The sequence below is a fragment of the Kogia breviceps genome, chromosome 6 (genome assembly GCF_026419965.1).
Source record: "Kogia breviceps isolate mKogBre1 chromosome 6, mKogBre1 haplotype 1, whole genome shotgun sequence".
NCBI classification, from domain to species: domain Eukaryota; kingdom Metazoa; phylum Chordata; class Mammalia; order Artiodactyla; family Physeteridae; genus Kogia; species Kogia breviceps.
Window position 1 is genome coordinate 107,464,454 of NC_081315.1, and position 22,714 is coordinate 107,487,167.

A 22,714-nucleotide genomic window follows, 5' to 3' on the forward strand; every position below is an offset into this window, starting at 1 on the left:
ATTGCCAAATTACCACCAGGAAGCCTACGTTAATTTATACTACCACCAGCATTGTATGAGTGCCATATCACTGTACTCTTTTTAACATTCAGAATTTATTTATTTATTTTTAAATCTTTGTCAATTTGGTAGACAAGGGAAAAAAGGTATTTTGCTATTTAAATTTGAATTTCTTTGTTGTTGAGGTTGAAATTTTAAAAAATTTCATTACTTGCCCAGGTGTGTGTTTGACCATTACTTTTCTTGACATTTTCAACCTAAGGAAGTTTGAATTTTTTTCTGTGGTTTAATCTTTTTGATGTTCTTCCTGTATGATTTCACTGATGGTTTTTATGCTTAGGATAAATATTATAAAGGGTATTTAATCTTTTGGGGGCCTCAGACTCATCTAAAAATGTGACCTTTTGGAACCCTTTCCCCAGGATAATGCAAACATGGGCACATACCCACATATGTCATTTAAAAAATATATAATATAAATATTCCTTGATAAATCCATCCATGGATTAGGCTTTTACCCTCATGTATTTTCCTGGGGGTCTTTTGTCATTTTAGAATTATTTTAACTTCCAGTATTTTAGCTTATGTTTAACCACTTAGTATCTTTTGTGTACTTATGCTGAACCACCTGTAAAAATCCTCATTGTTTTCTTTTTAAATGCAACTTTGAAATGGTTTCTTCTTGTGAAGTCACTTTAAGACTTGCAGTCATCTCCAATCCCAGGTTACTTCCCTTCATTGTTTAGGGAGTTGAGCTGGTTTACTGTACATTCTCTAACACTGCCTTTGTCATAATTCTCAGTGATTTCAGTATCTTTCTTTTCCACCCCACCTCAGCCACAAACTCCCATGCATTGTCATTACAAATTACTGCAGCCCGTCTGTAATCTCATATTGCAGTATCAGGCATCCTAATCACTGACCATCTTGTCTTTCTGGCTCACACCCTTGAATGCCCTAACCCAATCAGTCTGCAACCCCAGCAGGACCTGCAAGACATTGATCCTAACACTTTTTCAATGTCCTCTTTTCATGTCCTCATTTTCCTTTCTTTGTAAATTAATCTCATGGCCAGTCAAATCATTACCATGCATATACTGTCAAGCATATACTGACAGTATATGCATGGTATAAACTGAGCATATACTGGTATATAATGAGCATATACTGCTCATTCACTTTATCTGACTCATTTGGATAAACCTTAACCAAGCCCCTGCCTTTATATGGTTATACTCTTGTATTTGAACGTGGTCAGAGAAAAAACCCCAGAGGCATGCTGGAGGTTTCACTTACATTTCACAATAGCTAACCTCAAGTGGGCCCTTAATGCTGCTCAGTAATTATGCATATCCTTAGGCCTCTCCCCCTCACCTATACCACTGTTTCATAGCTTTTCTTCTCTCCTCAAATCTTCAAAACTTCCTTGTCCATTCTCTCAGCTGATGCCCTGTTTCTTATTTCATAAAATATTTGAAACAAACAGAAGACAACTTTCACATAACTCCTGCCATCACATCTACTCCAACTCTCCTTCCCACCCCGTATCCCTTCCCATATCTTCTGTCTCCTCCAAGGTTACTATGGATGAATAATCTATTCTCCTAGCTAGGGTCAACTTCTTCATTGTGCATTAGTCCCATTTCTCTTTGCCTAGTAACAAACATTGTCTAGCAATGCTCACTCCTGCATCATTTTTTTTCTATCTCCTGGATTATTCTCTCAGCACACAAAATATTATGACTTATCTTAAATACAAGAAAACTCTTGATCCCACATCTTTAGCTATTGCTTACTTCTACCCAGTTACCAGTGGAATGTTTTGAAAGAGTTGTCTCCAGTTCTCTCCTCCCAGTTTGTCTTGAGCAGTTCCAGTCAGACTCTTGCTCCCAATATTTTCACCCCAAAATGCTCTTATTAAGGTCTACCAGTGACCTCCTTTTTGCTGAATTCAGTGGTCAGTTCTTAGTCCTTATCTTACTTGATTTAGTTGCAGCATATAAAATAGTTGATCACTCTCTGCTCTTTGAAATACCTTCTTCACTTAGCTTCTAGAGTACTACACCTCCTGGTTTCCCTCCTACCTTGCTAACTACTCTCTTAGTCACCTTTGCTAATTTTTATCTCTCCAACTTCTAAATATTGAAGTGCCCTAGGCTCAATCCTTGGATATCTCTCATTTTTAAACTTACTCTCTTAGTGACCTCATCTGGTCTCATGGCTTTGGCCAGACCTCTTCCCTGAACTCCAGACTCATATACCCCAGCACTCCTGCTTAAGTGTCTAACAGCCAGTTCCAATTTAATTCAGGTCCAGAACTGAGCTCTTGATATTCCCTCTTCAGATCTCTCACAGTCTTCCCCACTTAAATAAATGGCAGATCTTCTACCAGTTGCTAAGACCAAGAAAATTTTGGAGTTATCTTTGACTCCTGTCTTTCTTTGACATACCACATCTATCACCAAGTCCTGTTGGTTCTATTTTCAAAATATATCCATAAGCTGGTGACTGTTTCTTACCATCTCCACTGCTACCACTTAGTTTCAAGCCTCCATCATCTCTTACATTAGTGTCCTTGATGAATTCTCTTTTTTACCCTTGATCTTCTTCTATAGTGAATACTCAATACACCAACCAGGTTGACCTTGTTAAATAGAAGTCACATCAATCCACCCGCCATTTCACTCAGGGTGAAAGCCAAAGTTCTTCCCATAGTTTACCAGATCTTACATGATTTGTACACTCTTAATCTCTCTGCCAGTTTTCTTTTACAATCCCCCTTTTCTCTCCATTCTACCACACTAGCTTTCTTATTTCTCCTTGAACACTGACCATCAGTGAACTATAATATATAATGCTCTTTGGGGTACAAATGACATAAACCTTTTGGGGATATGTATCTCTTTTTGATTAGGGATCGAAGTTAAATTAGTAAAGTTGTGATAAATATTCAGTAAGTAATGATGAGATAAGTAGGGATAAGAATATGATAGGGTACTTACAGAACAAAGACAAGTTATGCATTACAGTCCGTGACTGGATTCGTGTCTGTAGATTTTTGTTTAATGATAATGGAGTATACTGCTTATTTTCTGTTTGATAAAATAAAGATTATAAGCTTTTTGCTCAAGAGATATGGAGAATTTATTAAAATTGAGGAGAACCACAAAGATTATTAAAGAGTTGTAAAGTAAGACCTTTGAAGATAGGCTAACACCAGATCAAAAGACCACTGTAGAACTGGCAGCGAGAAACTTTACCCAGGTAGTAAAGTTTAGACTAATTTATTTTCATTTTCTTGAGGACTTATAGGAGTTTATTATTATGCTAGTAGTTTTTTTTAATTTGGTAGCTGTAATTAATTGTCTTATGTTAAATCTTTAAAAGCGTAAGTTTTTAGGGATAAACGTATATTTATTTATTTATTTAACATCTTTATTGGAGTATAACTGTTTTACAATGATGTGTTAGTTTCTGCTTTACAACAAAGTGAATCAGTTATACATATACATATGTTCCCATATCTCTTCCCTCTTGCATCTCTCTCCCTCACTCCCTCCCTGTCCCACCCCTCTAGGTGGTCACAAAGCACCTAGCTGATCTCCCTGTGCTATGTGGCTGCTTCCCACTAGCTATCTATTTTACATTTGGTAGTGTATATATGTCCATGCCACTCTCTCACTTCGTCACAGCTTACCCTTCCCCCTCCCCATATCCTCAAGTCCATGCTCTAGTAGGTCTGAGTTTTATTCCCGTCCTACCACTAATCTCTTCATGACATTTTTTTTTCTTAGATCCCATATATATGTGTTAGCATACGGTATTTGTTTTTATCCTTCTGACTTACTTCACTCGGTGTGACAGACTCCAAGTTTATCCACCTCATTACAAATAACTCAGTTTCATTTCTTTTTATGGCTGAGTAATATTCCATTGTATATATGTGCCACATCTTCTTTATCCATTCATCTGTTGATGGACACTTAGGTTGCTTCCATGTCCTGGCTATTGTAAATAGAGCTGCAATGAACATTTTGGTACATGACTCTTTTTGAATTATGGTTTTCTCAGGGTATATGCCCAGTAGTGGGATTGCGGGGTCGTAGGGTAGTTCTATTTGTAGTTTTTTTAAGGAACCTCCATACTGTTCTCCATAGTGGCTGTATCATTTTACATTCCCACCAGCAGTGCAAGAGTGTTCCCTTTTCTCCACACGTTCTCCAGCATTTATTGTTTCTAGAATTTTTGATGATGGCCATTCTGACGGGTGTGAGATAATATCTCATTGTAGTTTTGATTTGCATTTCTCTAATGATTAATGATGTTGAGCATTCTTTCATGTGTTTGTTGGCAATCTGTATATCTTCTTTGGAGAAATGTCTATTTAGTTCTTCTGCCCATTTTTGGATTGGGTTGTTTGTTTTTTTGTTATTGAGCTACATGAGTTGCTTGTAAATTTTGGATATTAATCCTTTGTCAGTTGCTTCATTTGCTATTTTCTCCCATTCTGAGGGTTGTCTTTTGGTCTTGTTTATGGTTTCCTTTGCTGTGCAAAAGCTTTTAAGTTTCATTAGGTCCCATTTGTTTTTGTTTTTATTTCCATTTCTCTAGGAGGTGGGTCAAAAAGGATCTTGCTGTGATTTATGTCATAGAGTGTTCTGCCTATGTTTTCCTCTAAGAGTTTGATAGTGTCTGGCCTTACATGTAGGTCTTTAACCCATTTTGAGTTTATTTTTGTGTATGGTGTTAGGGAGTGTTCTAATTTCATATTTCTACAGGTAGCTGTCCAGTTTTCCCAGCACCACTTATTGAAGAGGCTGTCTTTTCTCCACTGTATATCCTTCCCTCCTTTATCAAAGATAAGGTGACCATAGGTGCATGGGTTTATCTCTGGGCTTTCTGTCCTGTTCCATTGATCTATATTTCTGTTTTTGTGCCAGTACCATACTGTCTTGATTACTGTAGCTTTGTAGTATAGTCTGAAGTCAGGGAGCCTGATTCTTCCAGCTCCATTTTTCATTCTCAAGATTGCTTTGGCTCTTTGGGGTCTTTTGTGTTTCCCTACAAATTGTGAAATTTTTTGTTCTAGTTCTGTAAAAAATGCCAGTGGTAGTTTGATAGGGATTGCATTGAATCTGTAGATTGCTTTGGGTAGTAGAGTCATTTTCACAATGTTGATTCTTCCAATCCAAGAACATGGTATATTTCTCCACCTATTTGTATCATCTTTAATTTCTTTCATCAGTGTCTTATAGTTTTCTGCATACAGGTCTTTTATCTCCTTAGGTAGGTTTATTCCTAGATATTTTATTCTTTTTGTTGCAGTGGGAAATGGGAGTGTTTTCTTAATTTCACTCTCATATTTTTCATCATTAGTGTATAAGAATGCCAGAGATTTCTGTGCATTAATTTTGTATACTGTTACTTTACCAAATTCATTGATTAGCTCTAGTAGTTTTCTGGTAGCATCCTTAGGATTCTCTATGTATAGTATCATGTCATCTGCAAACAGTGACAGCTTTACTTCTTTTCTGATTTGGATTTCTTTTATTTCTTTTTCTTCTCTGATTGCAGTGGCTAGAACTTCCAAAACTATGTTGAATAAGAGTGGTGAGAGTGGACAACCTAGTCTTGTTCCTGATCTTAGTGGAAATGGTTTCAGTTTTTCACCATTGAGAATGATGCTGGCTGTGGGTTTGTCATATATGGCCTTTATTATGTTGAGGAAAGTTCCCTCTATGCCTACTTTCTGCAGGGTTTTTATCATAAATGGGTGTTGAATTTTGTCAAAAGCTTTCTCTGCATCTATTGAGATGATCATATGGTTTTTCTTCTTCAGTTTGTTGATATGGTGTATCACGTTGATTGATTTGCGTATATTTAGGAACCCTTGCATTTCTAGGATAAACCCCACTTGATCATGGTGTATGATCCTTTTAATGTGCTGTTGGATTCTGTTTGCTAGTATTTTGTTGAGGACTTTTGCATCTGTGTTCATCAGTGATATTGGCCTGTAGTTTTCTTTCTTTGTGCCGTCTTTGTCTGGTTTTGGTTATGGTGGCCTCATAGAATGAGTTTGGGAGTGTTCCTCCCTCTGCTATCTTTTGGAAGAGTTTGAGAAGGATAGGTGTTTGATAGAATTTGCCTGTGAAGCCATCTGGTCCTGGGCTTTTGTTTGTTGGAAGATTTTAATCACAGTTTCAATTTCAGTGCTTATGATTGGTCTGTTCATAGTTTCTGTTTCTTCCTGGTTCAGTCTCGGCAGGTTGTGCATTTCTAAGAATTTGTCCATTTCTTCCAGGTTGTCCAGTTTATTGGCATACAGTTACTTGTAGTAATCTCTAATAATCTTTTGTATTTCTGCAGTGTCACTTGTTATATCTCCTTTTTCATTTCTAATTCTATTGATTTCAGTCTTCTCCCTTTTTTTCTTGATGAGTCTGGCTAATGGTTTATCAATTTTATTTATCTTCTCAAAAAAACCAGCTTTTAGTTTTATTGATATTTGCTATCGTTTCTTTCATTTCTTTTTCATTTATTTCTGATCTGATCTTTATGATTTCTTTCCTTCTGCTAAATTTGGTTCTTTTTTGTTCTTCTTTCTCTAATTGCTTTAGGTGCAAAGTTAGGTTGTTTATTCGAGTGTTTCCTGTTTCTTAAGGTAGGATTGTATTGCTATAAACTTCCCTCTTAGAACTGCTTTTGCTGCATCCCATAGGTTTTGGGTTGTCATGTCTCCATTGTCATTTGTTTCTAAGTATTTTTAAATTTCCCCTTTGATTTCTTCAGTGATCACTTCATTATTAAGTAGTGTATTGTTTAGCCTCCATGTGTTTGTATTTTTTACAGATCTTTTCCTGTAATTTATATCTAGTCTCATAGCGTTGTGGTCAGAAAAGATACTTGATACGATTTCAATTTTCTTAAATTTTCCAAGGCTAGATTTGTGACCCAATATGATCTATCTTGGAGAATGTTCCATGAGCACTTCAGAAAAATGTGTATTCTGTTGTTTTTGGATGGAATGTCCTATAAATATCAATTAAGTCTCTCTGGTCTAATGTGTCATTTAAAGCTTGTGTTTCCTTATTTATTTTCATTTTGGATGATCTGTCTATTGGTGAAAGTGGGGCGTTAAAGTCCCCTACTATGATTGTGTTACTGTCGATTTCCCCTTTTATGGCTGTTAGTATTTGCCTTATGTATTGAGGTGCTCCTGTGCTGGGTGCATAAATATTTACAATTGTTATATCTTCTTCATGGATCGATCCCTTGATCATTATGTAGTGTCCTTCTTTGTCTCTTGTAATAGTTTTTATTTTAAAGTCTATTTTGTCTGATATGAGAATTGCTACTCCAGCTTTCTTCTGATTTCCATTTGCATGGAATATCTTTTTCCATCCCCTCACTTTCAGTCTGTAAGTGTCCCTAGGTCTGAAGTGGGTCTCTTGTAGACAGCATATATATGGGTCTTGTTTTTGTATCCATTCAGCCAGTCTGTGTCTTTTGGTGGGAGCATTTAAGCCATTTATATGTAAGGTAATTATCGATATGTCTGTTCCTATTACCATTTACTTAATTGTTTTGGGTTTGTTCTTGTAGGTCTTTTCCTTCTCTTGTGTTTCTTGCTTAGAGAAGTTCCTTTAGCATTTGTTGTAAAGCTGGTTTGGTGGTGCTGAACTTTCTCAGCTTTTGCTTGTCTGTAAAGGTTTTAATTTCTCTATCGAATCTGAATGAGATCCTTGCTGGGTAGAGTAATCTTGGTTGTAGGTTTTTTTCCTTCATCACTTTAAATATGTCCTGCCACTCCCTTCTGGCTTGTAGAGTTTCTGCTGAAAGATCAAATGTTAACCTTATGTGGATTCCCTTGTGTGTTATTTGTTGTTTTTCCCTTGCTGCTTTTAATATGTTTTCTTTGTATTTAATTTTTGACAGTTTGATTATTATGTGCCTTGGCATGTTTCTCCTTGGATTTATCCTGTATGGGACTCTCTGTGCTTCCTGGACTTGATTGACTATTTCCTTTCCTATATTAGGGAAGTTTTCAACTCTAATCTCTTCAAATATTTTCTCAGTCCATTTCTTTTTCTCTTCTTCTTCTGGGACCCCCTATAATTCGAATGTTGGTGCGTTTGTTGTTATCCCAGAGGTCTCTGAGACTGTCCTCAGTTCTTTTCATTCTTTTTTCTTTATTCTGCTCTGCAGTAGTTATTTCCACTATTTTATCTTCCAGGTCACTTATCCATTCCTCTGCCTCAGTTTTTCTGCTATTGATCCCATCTAGAGTATTTCTCATTTCATTTATTGTGTTGCTCATCATTGCTTGCTTCCTCTTTAGTTCTTCTAGGTCCTGTTAAATGTTTCTTGCAATTTGTCTATTCTATTTCCAAGAGTTTGGATCATCTTTACTATCATTATTCTGAATCTTTTTTCAGGTAGACTGCCTATTTCTTCTTCATTTGTTAGGTCTGGTGGGTTTTTACCTTGCTCCTTCATCTGCTGTGTTTCTGTCTTTTCATTTTGCTTACTGTGTTTGGGGTCTCCTTTTTGCAGGCTGCAGGTTCGTAGTTCCTGTTGTTTTTGTTGACTGTCCCCAGTGGCTAAGGTTGGTTCAGTGGGTTGAGTAGGTTTCCTGGTTGGGGGGACTAGTGCCTGTGTTCTGGTGGATGAGGCTGGATCTTGTCTTTCTGATGGGCAGGTCCACGTCTAGTGGTGTGTTTTGGGATGTTGGTAGCCTTATTATGATTTTAGGCAGCCTCTCTGCTAACGGATGGGGCTGTAGTCCCGTCTTGCTATTTGTTGGGCATAGGGTGTCCAGCACTGTTCGTTGCTGGTCCTTGAGTGAAGCTGGGTTTTGGTGTTGAGATGGAGATCTCTGGGAGATTTTCGCCATTTGATATTGCATGGAGCTGGGAGGTCTCTTGTGGACCAGTGTCCTGAGGTTGGTTCTCCCACCTCAGAGACACAGCCCCGATGCCTGGCTGGAGTGCCAAGAGCCTTTAATCCACACGGCTCAAAATAAAAGGGAGAAAAATTAGAAAAGAAAGAAAGGAAGGAAGGAAGGAAGGGAGGAAGGAAGAAAGGAAGGAAGGAGGGAAGGAAGAAAGGAAGGAAGAAATGAAGGCAGAAAGGAAGGAAGGAAGGAAGAGAGGAAGGGAGGGAGGAAGGAAGGGAGGAAAGAAGGGAGGAAGGAAGGAAGAAAGGAAGGAAGAAAGAAAGGAAGAAGACAATAAAGTAGGATAAAATATAGTTATTAAAATAAAAAATAATTATTAAGAAGAAAAATTTTATTTAAAAAAAACGGGTCGGTCAGAACCCTAGGACAAATGGTGAAAGCAAAGCTATACAGACAAAAATCTCACACAGCAGCACACACATACACACTCACAAAAAGAAAAAAAGGGGAAAATAATATATCTTGCTCCCAAAGCACCTCCTCAACTTGGGAAGATTCGCTGTCTATTCAGGTATTCCACAGATGCAGGGCACTTTAAGCTGATTGTGGAGCTTTAATCCGCTGCCTCTGAGGAGGCTGGGAGAGCCCTCCCCCTCTCCTCTTTGTTCACACAGCTCCTGGGGTTCAGCTTTGGACTTGGCCCCGCCTCTGCAAGTAGGTCGTCCGAGGGCGTCTGCTCTTCACTCAGACAGGGCGGGGTTAAAGGAGCAGCTGATTTGGGGCCTCTGGCTCACTCAGGCCGCGGGGACGGAGGGTCATGGATGTGGGGTGAGCCCGCGGCGGCAGAGGCCAGCGTGACGCTGCACCAGCCCAAGGCGTGCCGCTGCACCAGCCCAAGGCGTGCCGCGCGTTCTCCCGGGGAAGCTGTCCCTGGATCCCGGGACCCCGGCAGTGGCGGGCTGCACAGGCTTCTGGGAGGGGAGGTGTGGAGAGTGACCTGTGCTCATACACAGGCCTCTTGGTGGCGGCAGCAGCAACCCTAGCGTCCCACACCCGTCTCTGGTGCCTGCGCCGACAGCCGCGTCTCGCACCCGTTTCTGGAGCTCCTTTACGCGGTGCGCTTAATCCCCTCTCCTCGCGCCCCAGGAAGCAGAGGCAAGAAAAAGTGTCCTGTCTCTTCGGCATCTCCACGCCCGTCTCTGGAGCTCCTTTAAGTGGCGCGCTTAAACCCCTCTCCTCGCTCACCAGGAAACAAAGAGGCAAGAAAAAGTCTCCTGTCTCTTCGGCAGCTACACACCCGTCTCTGGAGCTCCTTTAAGCGGCGCGCTTAATCCCGTCTCCTCGCGCACCAGGAAGCAAAGAGGGAAGAAAAGGTCTCTTGCCTCTTCGGCAGCTCCAGACTTCTCCCAGACTCCCTCCTGGCTAGCCATGGTGCACTAACCCCTTCAGGCTGTTTTCACGCTGCCAACTCCAGACCTCTCCAATAAATGTATATTTAGACCAGTTCAGTGAGGTGTATGGCTTTTCAAATTACGGTTTAATCATTTAAAAAATTATTACACTTAAAATGTTGCTGTATTTGACAAATAAAGCTATTTTTGGAATAACCTGGTACATCATATTTTTTGCAGTTTTTGCTGTTTATCACTTTTTAGAAAGTTCAATTTATTTGAAGGTAACTTAAGCATGCCTGTTTTAAATCATTTAAACCTGTTTTTGTTATGTAGGTCTTCCTGTGTTTTCAGAAAGTTGCTGCTGAAATCCTTGGAATCAAGTTAAACAAAGCAGAAATAGAACAGTCACAGGTGATTATATTGAACTGTATATTTTAAAATATAATTTATTTCTTAAAAGACATTAATTTTCAACCTGAATCCTTTTACATTCATGCATTCTATGTACGTATCCCTAAAAGCCTTAAAAATAGATTGTGTGTATGAATCAGTGTTTATTGCAGAAGATGGAGGATGTTAATTTTTGCCAAATGATGGAACCTCATTGAAACCTCATTTTTTTCTTTTTTGTTGGAAAAATGAGATTAATACAATAAAAATTTCACCAGTGGTTAAATTAATGGGTTAAGGAACTGACTGTATTATTTTGTACTTATTTATTAAAGTTCTTCCATGATTACTGTACAATATCCTTTTTATATTTTATACAAGATCCCAACTATAATATTTATCAAAGGTTAGTCTTAACTAGTAAGAATTTACCCCCATTTGGCATCTTCCATGTTTGCTTTGGTAAAACATTATTTTTTCTAAAGTCTTGCTCTCTGTTCTTCTCTAAAAGGTCCTGCCTTGTAATGATATTAATTCTTCATGTTATTTTATTGTTAATTTAATAATGGTATTAATTATTGAGGATTTCTGAATTCTTTCATTATTCGTAGACAGTTCTCTTAGACTAAGAAATAAACATGAATACCAATAGTGAAGCATTTAAAAATACCACTACAATAGCATACCACTTCACATGTTTGATTGAATGAAAAATCAGAGCAAGAGTCTGTAGTTTAAAGTCAGACTTTGGAAGTGATTTGCTTAGAAGCAACATATAAATTACACTTTCCCTCAATCCCCTCCACTCTGTCCCTGGTCTGTGAAGCTAAAAAGGTATAACAGTCTTTCCCCATCGTTAAAGTTTTCTTTAATTCTTTTAGAGTTAGTTCTGTCATGGTCTCTCTTTGTGTGTGCATGTGTGTGTGTGTTTAAACAACTTGAGCAAATATCAATTGAAAATTGTTATGCTGATATGACTCATTGTAGAATTTCATTTTAAATATTTGGAACTCTGGAAATCTGCTACTTTTATTTCTTACTATTCAAAAGACATTTCAGCACTCACTGTGGCCAGGCACAGTGTTCCGATATTTGTGCCATATGAATTGCTCCCAGACACAAAAATAGCTACTTCATTTTGGCCTAGGAGGATGGATACAAGAAAGAGAAATTACCATGATTTGCTTGATAGTACTGACCTTGGCAGGCCCCAGAGGTCAAGTGATTCCTCTGCTTTTTAGCTTCACTTCCTAAATGATGTTTCTCCCTGTTTAGATAGTCTGTGAATGATTATCAAATAATCATAAATGATTTATTGGTCATATATTATAAGTGTGGTTTAGTGGTGGATTCAGAGGAGATTTAAAAGAGTTTAAGATGCAGTCCCTGCCTTCAGTTAAGAAAATTAATATATTATGTGCTAGGCACTGTGTTATCTCATTTTACCCTTATAATAACTCTGTGGGGCAGGTGGCACTTCATCATTTTATGGGTAGCAAACTGAGACTGTGGAGAGCTTAAGTAACTTGATCTACTAATCTACAGCTAGACAGTGGTGGAGTCAGGATTTGAACTCAGGCCTGTCTGATAGCAGTGCCCCTAATGTTTCCATTCTGCCATATTAGGGGAAGATTTACTGGGTAGTTTGGAGTAGAGAGTTGAAAAAGAAGCTGGCATGAACAAGTTGAAAAGCTTATGTTGTATTTTGGAAACAGAAGAGTACTTTGGTTAAAATAAATGACCTTTTGTGTTGGAGTGTGAAGGGAATTTGAGAAAAAGATTATGGAGATTTATGAATGCCAAGTTGATCAGTTTTATCTCATGTATTGACAGTGGAAAATAATTTTAAGCAGGGAAATAAATGAAAGCAGTTTTTAGATCGGATTAATCTAATGGGATTTGTGTGTGTGTGTGTGGATGTGAAAGAGATTGAAAGTAAGGAAACTGGGTTACTGTCCTTATGTGATAAGGACCAGAATTGGGGTGGAAGGGAAAGAATGGATGTAAGAGACATTTCACAGAAGAATCAAAAGGACTTGTGGAATGACTGGATAAAAGGGAGAAGAAGTCTGAGATCACGTTGAGGTTTCTCATCTGAGGAATGGAGAAAAGGGGAGACCCAGTGATGAGCACCCCCAAGAGGAGAAGGTGTACTGGTGTGGCACAGGAGGCTGCACTGAGAAGGGAGTGTACATCGCTTGAGCCCCAGAGCAGTGCTCAGGTTCAGTGACAACTCCAGAGAGACAGAGTAACTGGGATACTTTTGAAAGACACAGTTCTAGGGAAGCTTTATTAATTTTTGTAGCTCACTCTTAGTCACAAGAGCCAAAGAGTTACTGTTTGGACTTTAGAGATTGACTTAACATCTAGGCATATTTTAACTAAAGCAGCATCAGATGTGTTAACTACATAGTTCCCCAGCCTCCCTATACACCCCACCTTGTTTGTTAGTGTACCCCATCTTCTTTATTATGCTATGAAGTTTAATTCTATCTTCAGTTTGTTGGTGTTGACTTTGAATTCATTCATTTGAAGATGAATTCAAGCTGCTAGTGCCCTCCTTTATTGTGTTTGTCAGAATCCTTTGTATAGGGAAACCTCATTCTCCATTCCTGAGATCAATGAATTTGGTGCTTTTGCCAGTTAAATTATTTATTTCACAGTGGAAACATTTTTGAAAGTTCATTATTTTTAAAAGATGTTTCTAAGAACATACTTGCATGCTGTGTTAAGCACAGTGTTTTTTTTTTAAATTGAAATGTATTTGACACAACATTTGACAGGACAGCATCTTTCTTGTCCCCCCCCATCTCCTGGAAACCACCATTTTATTCTTTGTTTTTACAAGTTTGGCTTTTTAAAATTCCACATATGAGTAATATCATACAGTACTTGTCTTTTCTGTCTGACATCTCATTTTACACAATATGCTCAAAGTCTCTTCATGTTTTCACAAATGAGAGGATGTCTTCCTTTCTCCTGGCTGAATAATATTACATTGTGTATATATATATATGTATATATATACACATATATATATATATATACCCCACATTTTCTTTATTCACCTATCATTGGACACTTAGGTTGTTTCCATATTTTGTTTATTATAAATAATACTATAATGAGCATGGGGGTGCATATACCTTTTTGAGTTATTGTTTCATTTTCTTCGGATAAATACCCAGAGGTGGAACTGCTGGATGGTATGGTAGTTCTATTCTTAACTTTTTGAGGAAACTCCATATTGTTTTCCAGTGGCTGCACCAATTTACATTCCCACCCATAGTGCATAGGGGTTTCCTTTTCTCCACATCCTCACCAGCACTTCTCTCTTATATTCTTGATGACAGCCATTCTAACAGGTGTGAAGTGCTATCTCATTGTAGTTTTAATTTGATGATTAGTGATATTGAGCATCTTTTCATTTACCTGTTGGCCATTTGATGTCTTCTGAAAGTTCAGTTAAAACCAAAGAAGTTCAGATTTTATATCTATAGAGAGTGGGGGAGTAGGGAGGAAAGCGAGGGGGAGAGAGAGAGAGCTTATGCACCTGTTTTCTGTAGTTTTTATGTCATTTGAAAAATTCCTGAGGGAATTCAGTATCACAAAGTGATAAAGTGTTTTGTATTATTTTATACACCAGTTACATGCAAGTTGACGCTATAGTAATTTCATTTGTGACAAATATTTATAATAAGGTTTTAGTCTTAGTTCCACTCACTGATTATTTAAAGAGATTCTGCTATTTTAATTCTAACCTAGATTATTCCTGTTTGGGAGTCATATAAAATGAGTTATCAACACACTTTACAAGCTTTTCAAGGAAGGGAAGAGGGAGAAAAGAAAGGGAATGCAGCATATTAATACAGCAAACATTTTTTGAGAGTCTACTTTGTGCCATAACACTAGAATCTGGGATACAAAGATGAATAAGTTAAAGTCCTTGTCCTCAAGGACTCCCAGAATACATGAAGGCAGACAAATATGTTAAGTATGCTCTAGATGCATTTTTTACAATTCCCAATTAGTGACATTTTCACTGGCCAGTTAATAAACTATGGCTTTGTTTGGTTTGAACTAGGTATGCATTAGTTTCTTTTCTTTTTTTATTGAATTATAATTGACTTAAAATATTATATTGGTTTCAGGTGTACAACATAGTGATTTGATATTTTTACAGATTACACTCCATATAAAGTTATTTAAAAATATTGGCTATATTCCCTGTGCTGTACATTACATCCTTGTATTTTATTTATTTTATACCTAGGAGTTTGTACCTCTTAGTCCCCTTCCCCTATCCTGCCCCTTCCCTCTTCTCTCTCCGCACTGGTAACCACTAGTTTGTTCTCCATATCTGTGAGTCTGTTTCCGTTTTGTTATATTAGTTAGTTTTATTTTTTAGATTCCACAAATAAGTGAAAGCACATATTTGTTTTTCTCTATCTGACTTATTTCACCAAACATAATAACCTCCAAGTCCATCCATGTTGTTGCAGATGGCAAAATTTCATTCTTTTTATGGATGAGTAATATTCCGTTTTGTGTCTGTATGTGTGTGTGTTTGTGTATGGCACATCTCCTTTATCCATTCATGTGTTGATGGACACACTTACATGACTTCCATACCTTGGTTATTGTAAATAATGCTGCTATGAACATTGGGATGCATATATCTTTTCAAATAGTGTCTTCATTTTCTACAGATAGATACCCAAGAATGGAATTCCTGGATCATATGGTATTTCAATTTTTAGTTTTTTGGGGAACCTCCATAGTGTTTTCCATTGTGGCTGCACCAATTTACATTCCCACCAACAGTGTACTAGGGTTCTCTTTTTTACACATTCTTGCCAACTTGTTATTTCTTGTCCTTTTGAAAGTAGTCATTCTGACAGGTGTGAGGTGATAATGTCATTGAGGTTCTGATTTGCATTTTCTTGATGATTAGCATTGTTGAGCATATTTTCATGTGTCTTGGCCATCTGTGTGTTTTGTGTGGAAAAATGCCTATTCAGGTCCTCTGAACATTTTTAAATCTTTATTTTTATATTGAGTTGTATGAGTTTTTTCTGTATTTTGGGTATTAACTCTTTATCAGATATATCATTTGCAAATATTTTCTTCCGTTCATTAGGCGGCCTTTTCATTATTTAATGCTTTTTTAATGTGGCCTTTTGTTGATGCTTTCCTTCTCTCTGCATAAGCTTTTTTTTTTTCTTTTTTTAACATCTTTATTGGAGTATAATTGCTTTACAATGTAGTGTTAGTTTCTGCTGTACAACAAAGTGAATCAGTTATACGTATACCTATATCTGCATATCCCCTCCCTCTTGCATCTCCCTCCCACCCTCCCTATCCCACCCCTCTAGGTGGTCACAAAGCACCGAGCTGATCTCCCTGTGCTTCTCTGCATAAGCTTTTAAGTTTGATTAGGTTCCATTTATTTATTTTGCTTTTACTTCCCTTGCCTGAGGAGACAGTTCCAAAAAATATTGCTAAGACCTACAGATCATATTCCATTTTTTTCTTTTTCTATTCACTTTTAAAATTTATTTTTTCATATAGTTTCAAAACCAGATGGGATAAAACCATGTAGATAAACCTTGCGTTTTATAGATTAGGAGATGGTGAAGACCAAAGAGGTGAAGTAACTTGCCCAAAGTTGTGAGTGTTACTGGCACCCTATAATGGCACATTATACAGAAGAAAAAGCTCCCACTGTGTGTAAAGTATCATGCTTTTCAAAATGTTATATCCATGCTTAAAATGGTAACTATAATCTTTGCACTTTGAATTTGTATCAGTCATAGTATTCTTTAATTTATTTAATATTCTTTAATAGTTTACACATCTGTTTTCCATGCTAGACTCTTACGTGTCTCAAAAAACAGAGATCATGTATTATTTATATGAATGTTTCCAATACCTAGAATAGTGGTTTGCTTTGAATGAGTGATAGTGACAGGTGTTTCAGCTGTCAAAGTATGTTTACTCCATATCCTGAGCATGATAAACTATGACTTTTGCAAAGGTAAATTTGTTACTACTATCTGGACTAAAACACAGTTGTAGAATTGACCAAATTTATCTTTAGTGTCTTCCGAAGAGTCAGTCTCTACTGCTTATACCTTACCTCAACTCCTAGGTTGCTTTCTTTCTTACCTTTATGGAGAGCTACCATTTCTGGTATCTGCTCACAACTCTTTGACAAAACAAGGGTTAAGCTGGTGTTCAACCACACAGCTCCCTTCCTCTTAGGGCCACTGCATTATTTTCACTCAACTGACTAATAGCAGAGAGTAATTGAGTGTACTTTGTGGCTCCAAAAATAAAGGTGGGTGTTTTGTAGGAAACATTTTCTCTGAAAATGTCGGATGAATGACTTGTAAACAAGCTGACTACTGTGAAATCACCTATCATGAAGTTTATGACATGGAAATTATGCTTTTTTTACTCATAGAAAGCAAAGCTCTGAATATGCAGAGCTTTGGTTCTGGCTTCCAAGTTCAGGAACTTTGTGCAAAGCTTTATGTCAAACAACCAAGGCCCCCAAGAAAGATGTTGCCTTGTTAGTTCTTCATTAATTTGCTGAGACTTAATGGTGAAAATCCAAGTCATTTATGTTAGTCAATAACTTTGACCAGAATGTCTTGACCACGGGTCAGTAACCTGGTTATGTTTATAGGATAGGGTTTAAACCATCATTTTGGAGGATTAATGAGTTGCTTACTGATTATGAAAATCCCTTCTCTTTATTGTAACCCATAGTTTGGTGTGAAACAATTAGTTCTGGGGAGGCCAGATGATGGTGTTCAACGTTTCACTGATGTACCCGCCTCATACGTCATGTGGCAGTTGGTAATGCTTCTGTTGATAGCATCAGGCTGAGTGCCTAGTAAATCATGAGTCTTATCCAGAAGTTAATACTGCCTGCTAGAGAACTGAAGCAGAGCCCATCCAAGACTAATATACCGTGGTGTCCTGTTCATTCACTCTCAGTTGTTTATCCTATCTTTATAAACATTATCACAAGCAGCAACCTGATTAACATGTTTTTATCTGTATGTGTTAATTAAAAGATGCTATTATGAAGGAAGATATTTCTGAAATAAAATATTTGAACTCATTAAAAGCGAGGATAGTTTCAAGTCCAAAAAATTGGGGGAGCTTGTTATCTCTATCATATTTGTCATATATGGTCTTTTCATCTTAAGGGTTATAGCAATCAAAAAACCTAACTAGTTTTGATTCTTTATTTAGTGAAACTCTTAGATATTTGAAAACAACAGCTGTTGTGCTTAAATATTGTATGTCAGAATTTTTTTTTAATGATAGAAAAGTGTGTTTTGAACTTATTTATTTCTGTATAGAATTTGGAAACATGGAGGTTAGGGTTGTGTGAGGGGTGGGGGAATGGGCTTCAAAAGAAAGTCTTTGAAAAGTAATAAATATTATTAAATGTAAAAATTGTAAAATCATATAGCTTCCTCTGATTTATGCATCCTCTCCCCACCTTCAGAGAAAATGAATCACTCCTTCTTCTTTGTTCCCACAACATATTTTTTTTTTTAACATCTTTATTTGAGTATAACTGTTTTACAATAGTGTGTTAGTTTCTCTTTTACAACAAAGTGAATCAGTTATACATATACATATGTTCCCATAACTCTTCCCTCTTTTGTCACCCTCCCTCCCACCCTCCCTATCCCACCCCTCTAGGTGATCACAAAGCACAGAGGTGAACTCCCTGTGCTATGCTGCAGCTTCCCACTAGCTATCTAATTTACATTTGGTAGTGTGTATATGTCCCTGCCACTCTCTCACATCGTCACAGCTTACCCTTCCCCCTCCCCATATCCTCAAGTCCATGCTCTATTAGGTCTGAGTTTTATTCCCATCCTACCACTAATCTCTTCATGACATTTTTTTTTTTTAGATTCCATATATATGTGTTAGCATACGGTATTTGTTTTTATCCTTCTGACTTACTTCACTCTGTATGACAGATTCCAGGTCTATCCACCTCATTACAAATAACTCAGTTTCATTTCTTTTTATGGCTGAGTAATATTCCATTGTATATATGTGCCACATCTTCCTTATCCATTCATCTGTTGATGGACACTTAGGTTGCTTCCATGTCCTGGCTATCGTAAATAGAGCTGCAGTAAACATTTTGGTACATGACTCTTTTTGAATTACGGTTTTCTCAGGGTATATGCCCAGTAGTGGGATTGCTGGGTCATATGGTAGTTCTATTTGAAGTTTTTTAAGGAACCTCCATACTGTTCTCCATAGTGGCTGTATCATTTTACATTCCCACCAACAGTGCAAGAGTGTACCCTTTTCTCCACACCCTCTCCAGCATTTATTGTTTCTAGAGTTTTCCCACAACATATTTTTAAGTCCACTAGTAAAGCACTTATCTGGTATGACAATTAGCTGTGTACATATTCTCTTCCCATTAGGTCCATAGCAACTTATGAACAAATCCTGTGTAATTCATCGTTTGTTCCTAGTGTAGAGCAACTGACACATAGTAGATCCTCAGTTATGTTTGTAAAAAGAAATTGAATTGGTACCTTGGCTGCACTTTAGCATAGAAAAGCCCCCAATTCTTAGTTGCCCTCTGAAATATTGGGCATTATATGTTATGTGTAATTGTGATATCAAAAATAGAACCCACAGCTTCTGTGAGAGGTTCAGTAGATATGTCTATTTCAGTAATTAAATTAATTGTAGAGAATAATGTTTCTTGGATCTTTGTTCATTTTCTTTACTTTTATATGCATATATTTTGCTATTTCTTTTGTGACATGTTTAAATTTATGTGTGTATTTCTTTTTTTACTTTGGTGTTTGTTCCCTTCTATTTTCAGTCATTGAACAAACTTTCCATTTTTTCTTTCTTTTTTTCCTCTTTCTTCTGCATCTTGTTTATGTTGTACGGAATTGACAGCATATTGTCAGGGCAGAAATAGTGAAGTACCCGGAAGAAGATAATCAACATACCAACTCTGCTCAGAGTAGAATCTGTTCAGTACAGTAGTGCAGGTATTAATTGATAAACTGTTGCAATTTGGGGGAGGAGGCTGGGGAGAACTAGTGAATGCTGTCTTGTTCTTTATTCTTTATGAATAGAGAAGTTCAAATGATTATTGTACATTATTGGGAATTAATATTGCATAAGTCCTGGTTTAGAACTTTGAAAAATTGATCCTTTGCTGGGAGACTTATGACTTACACAAGGAATTGGGAAAAAATTAAAATAATATTTCAGTTACTTTCAAATGTATTTGTCTTTATGGTTGTATTATTTACATGTGCAGTGAAGTGGAGAATTGAGGCAGTTATTTCATTATTCATTCCTTACCATTTTTTCCTGAAATAGCCTGGTCACTGAAAGAGTATTTTTAAAATTTGCCTTGAGTTACCCTTCTTTGTCTGCTTGTGTGTACAGAGTTAGTAAGAGTTGAAAACAGTAAAGGATTTGTTTTACTTTAAATAATTACTTGGAGATGAATGTTAGGGCATATTGCTAAATTGATTGTTTAAGATATTCCTTGAAGTGTGTGTTGGAAGGAAGGAAGAATTAAAAGTGTCTTTTGGTTTAAATTATTTTAAAAACATGAATATGAGGTAATTTTCTAACTTTCTCATTATTCTATATTTTGTTAGAGTCATTATTCATAACCAATAGTGAGCTATTTGGAAGTAAGTTAGGGATTTGGGGGAATATTTTTAAAAATTGGGTTGCTTAAAACATTTCTTCTTTATATGTAACTTCTCTTTGACATTTAAATCTCTTTTCACTAACTCACAAATTGATAAACATTCTTTAAAAAGTTATGACTGGATATAATGATTTATGGAAATATTAATAAATAATGATATTCTTTGAAATGGTGAGGTCTTATCTATGAATTAAGATATATAAATGATTAATTTTAATTCCTTTGCTTTAAATTATAACCAGGGCTTAATTTTTCAAATTGATTTGCCAATTTTTTATCAGACTTGTGGTAACCTCAAGTTATTATTGTCATAAAACCAGAGAAGACTCAGTAAAAGAAATGCTATTAAATCCTTAACAGAATTACCCCTGCCCCGCTACTCCTTCACCCTCCACCAAAATATATCCCAGTTTGACCTTAGTTGGTCCTGGCTGGTTCTTTTAATATCAGCTCCTGCTTCATTTATGATGTCTATCATCAGAAGTTCACCAAAGTTCAGAAAATAAAAATATACTTTAAGGAGCTCTTTCTAAATGTTCTGATGTCCTGATAATAACTTTGTTTTCTTTTATGACAGAGGGTGGTGAAGGCAGATATTGTAAACTACAACCAGGAACCTATGTCAAGAACTGTTAACCCTCCTAGAAGCTCTGTGTGTGCAGTTCAGTGAGCGCATTTTTCTTCTGTATTGATAGTTCTGGCTGCCCTTCGCCTCTGTGTGGGCTCGAGGACCTGTAGGAACTTGTTTTATCAGTGACCATCTCTGTAGTTCAGTTAACGCTTTCCTCTCAACTCGCTTCATCATTGCCTGTTGCCTCAGCCGCAGGCAGCTCCTTGGACTGGAAAGAATTCAACTTTGGGACCACACACTTTGAATTCAAAATGGAAAGCCCGTTCTCTGGAATTAGACTGCCTCATTGAAAAAGAATAATGTTGGTTCTCTTTATGTCCTCACTTCTTTTTTCCCTGATGTAAGTTGTTTTAAGCAAATATGAAAACTATCTAAGTCTTGATCATCAGCCAGGATTTTGCCACAGCACAGTTTCATACTCTTATCTGAACTCATACCTGGCAAAGTATGCTTCAGAGTGCAAACATTTAAACGAGTAATATATTTTATCTACAGATACTTAAGAAGGCATTCTTTTGCTGTCTATTGTGAGTGAAAATATATAAAGCTGTATCTAACTGAAAATGCTTGAAATAAAGCTATAATAGAACTATTTTTTTCTCATTTTTTAAAACAGAGCCTAAATTCTTTATATTTTAGCTGTAGCTCACAAAGTAGTGAGTATTGGATATTGTATTTTTATTATTGTATCATGATCATTACGTGTTGTGTTAATACTCAGGTTAGATGGCTTCGTGAATTCTGATAAACATTCAGCTGATGCTCCATGTGGACTTTCTCCTGCCAGCTGTGTAAGAGTACTTCCAGAATGAATTATGACTATTGTTGGATCATTGTGGATCAGACTGTACCTGATGTTCAGATGTTTTTCTCCTGCAAATAAATTTATTTAAATTACTTTGGGGGGAGAATTTTCTTTCAGCCATCTTCCCTTTAGTTACAGAAAAACAAAGTGTTTTTGGATACAAATCAGCGATCGTGTGAAGTTTAATAAACATTCAGTCACTTAGAGTTGTTAGGGTATTTGTTGGACTAGTTAGAATCCAGACCCCATAGCCTGGCATTTCAGGAGCTCCATATCAGCTGCATGCTACCCGCCTACCTTTTCTCATGCTGCGTTTCTGTGTACTGCCGGCCTTTGTGCCAGTGGAGCCACGGCTCACTCCTGCGTGACTGATGCTTCCTGATGCTCTGTCTTCGTGTCTTTGCTGCACAGGTCCCTCTGCCTGGAATTCGTTCCCCCTCTCCAGATGTCTGCCTTCTGTCAGTCAGCCTTTAGACACCATGAGGGCGGGGCTCTCTCTGTCTTGGTAACGGTTGTGTTGCATTTTTTGTGTGCAGGCACAGTGCCTGGCTGGCATACAGGTGCTCCGTATTGGCCACATCGAAACGGGATGAATGCTACTCCTCTGCAAAACCACTCCTGTCTCCACAGCTGCAAATTCCACGTGAGCACCTCTTGGATGGCCATTACACCTTCCAGCCTTGGATCACAGTTATTTGTGTCCTTGTGTGTTATTGTTCATAGACCATGAGCTTTTTTTTTTTTTTTTTTTTTTTTTTTTCTGTACGCGGGCCTCTCACTGCTGTGGCCTCTCCTGCTGCGGAGCACAGGCTCCGGACGCTCAGGCTCAGCGGCCATGGCTCATGGGCTCAGCCGCTCC

General features: G+C 37.4%; 1 protein-coding gene across 4 annotated transcripts in view; it reads left to right on the plus strand.

Annotated features, from left to right (window-relative positions):
* The window catches only part of RAB28 (RAB28, member RAS oncogene family), a 101,715-nt gene extending 79,223 nt beyond the window's left edge, over positions 1-22,492 (plus strand). Inside the window, exons 6-8 of one of the 4 annotated variants that reach the window (XM_059066443.2) lie at positions 10,624-10,701; positions 19,645-19,739; positions 20,997-21,947. In XM_059066443.2, the coding sequence (XP_058922426.1) occupies positions 10,624-10,701; positions 19,645-19,734 (168 nt within the window). In that variant the 3' untranslated portion in view covers positions 19,735-19,739; positions 20,997-21,947. Of the gene's footprint in view, positions 1-10,042; positions 10,702-19,644; positions 19,740-20,996; positions 21,948-22,391 lie in introns of those variants that run through there. The other 3 variants (XM_067036379.1, XM_059066442.2, XM_067036380.1) reach the window with 3 other exon arrangements.
* The last annotated feature ends 222 nt before the right edge of the window (positions 22,493-22,714 follow it).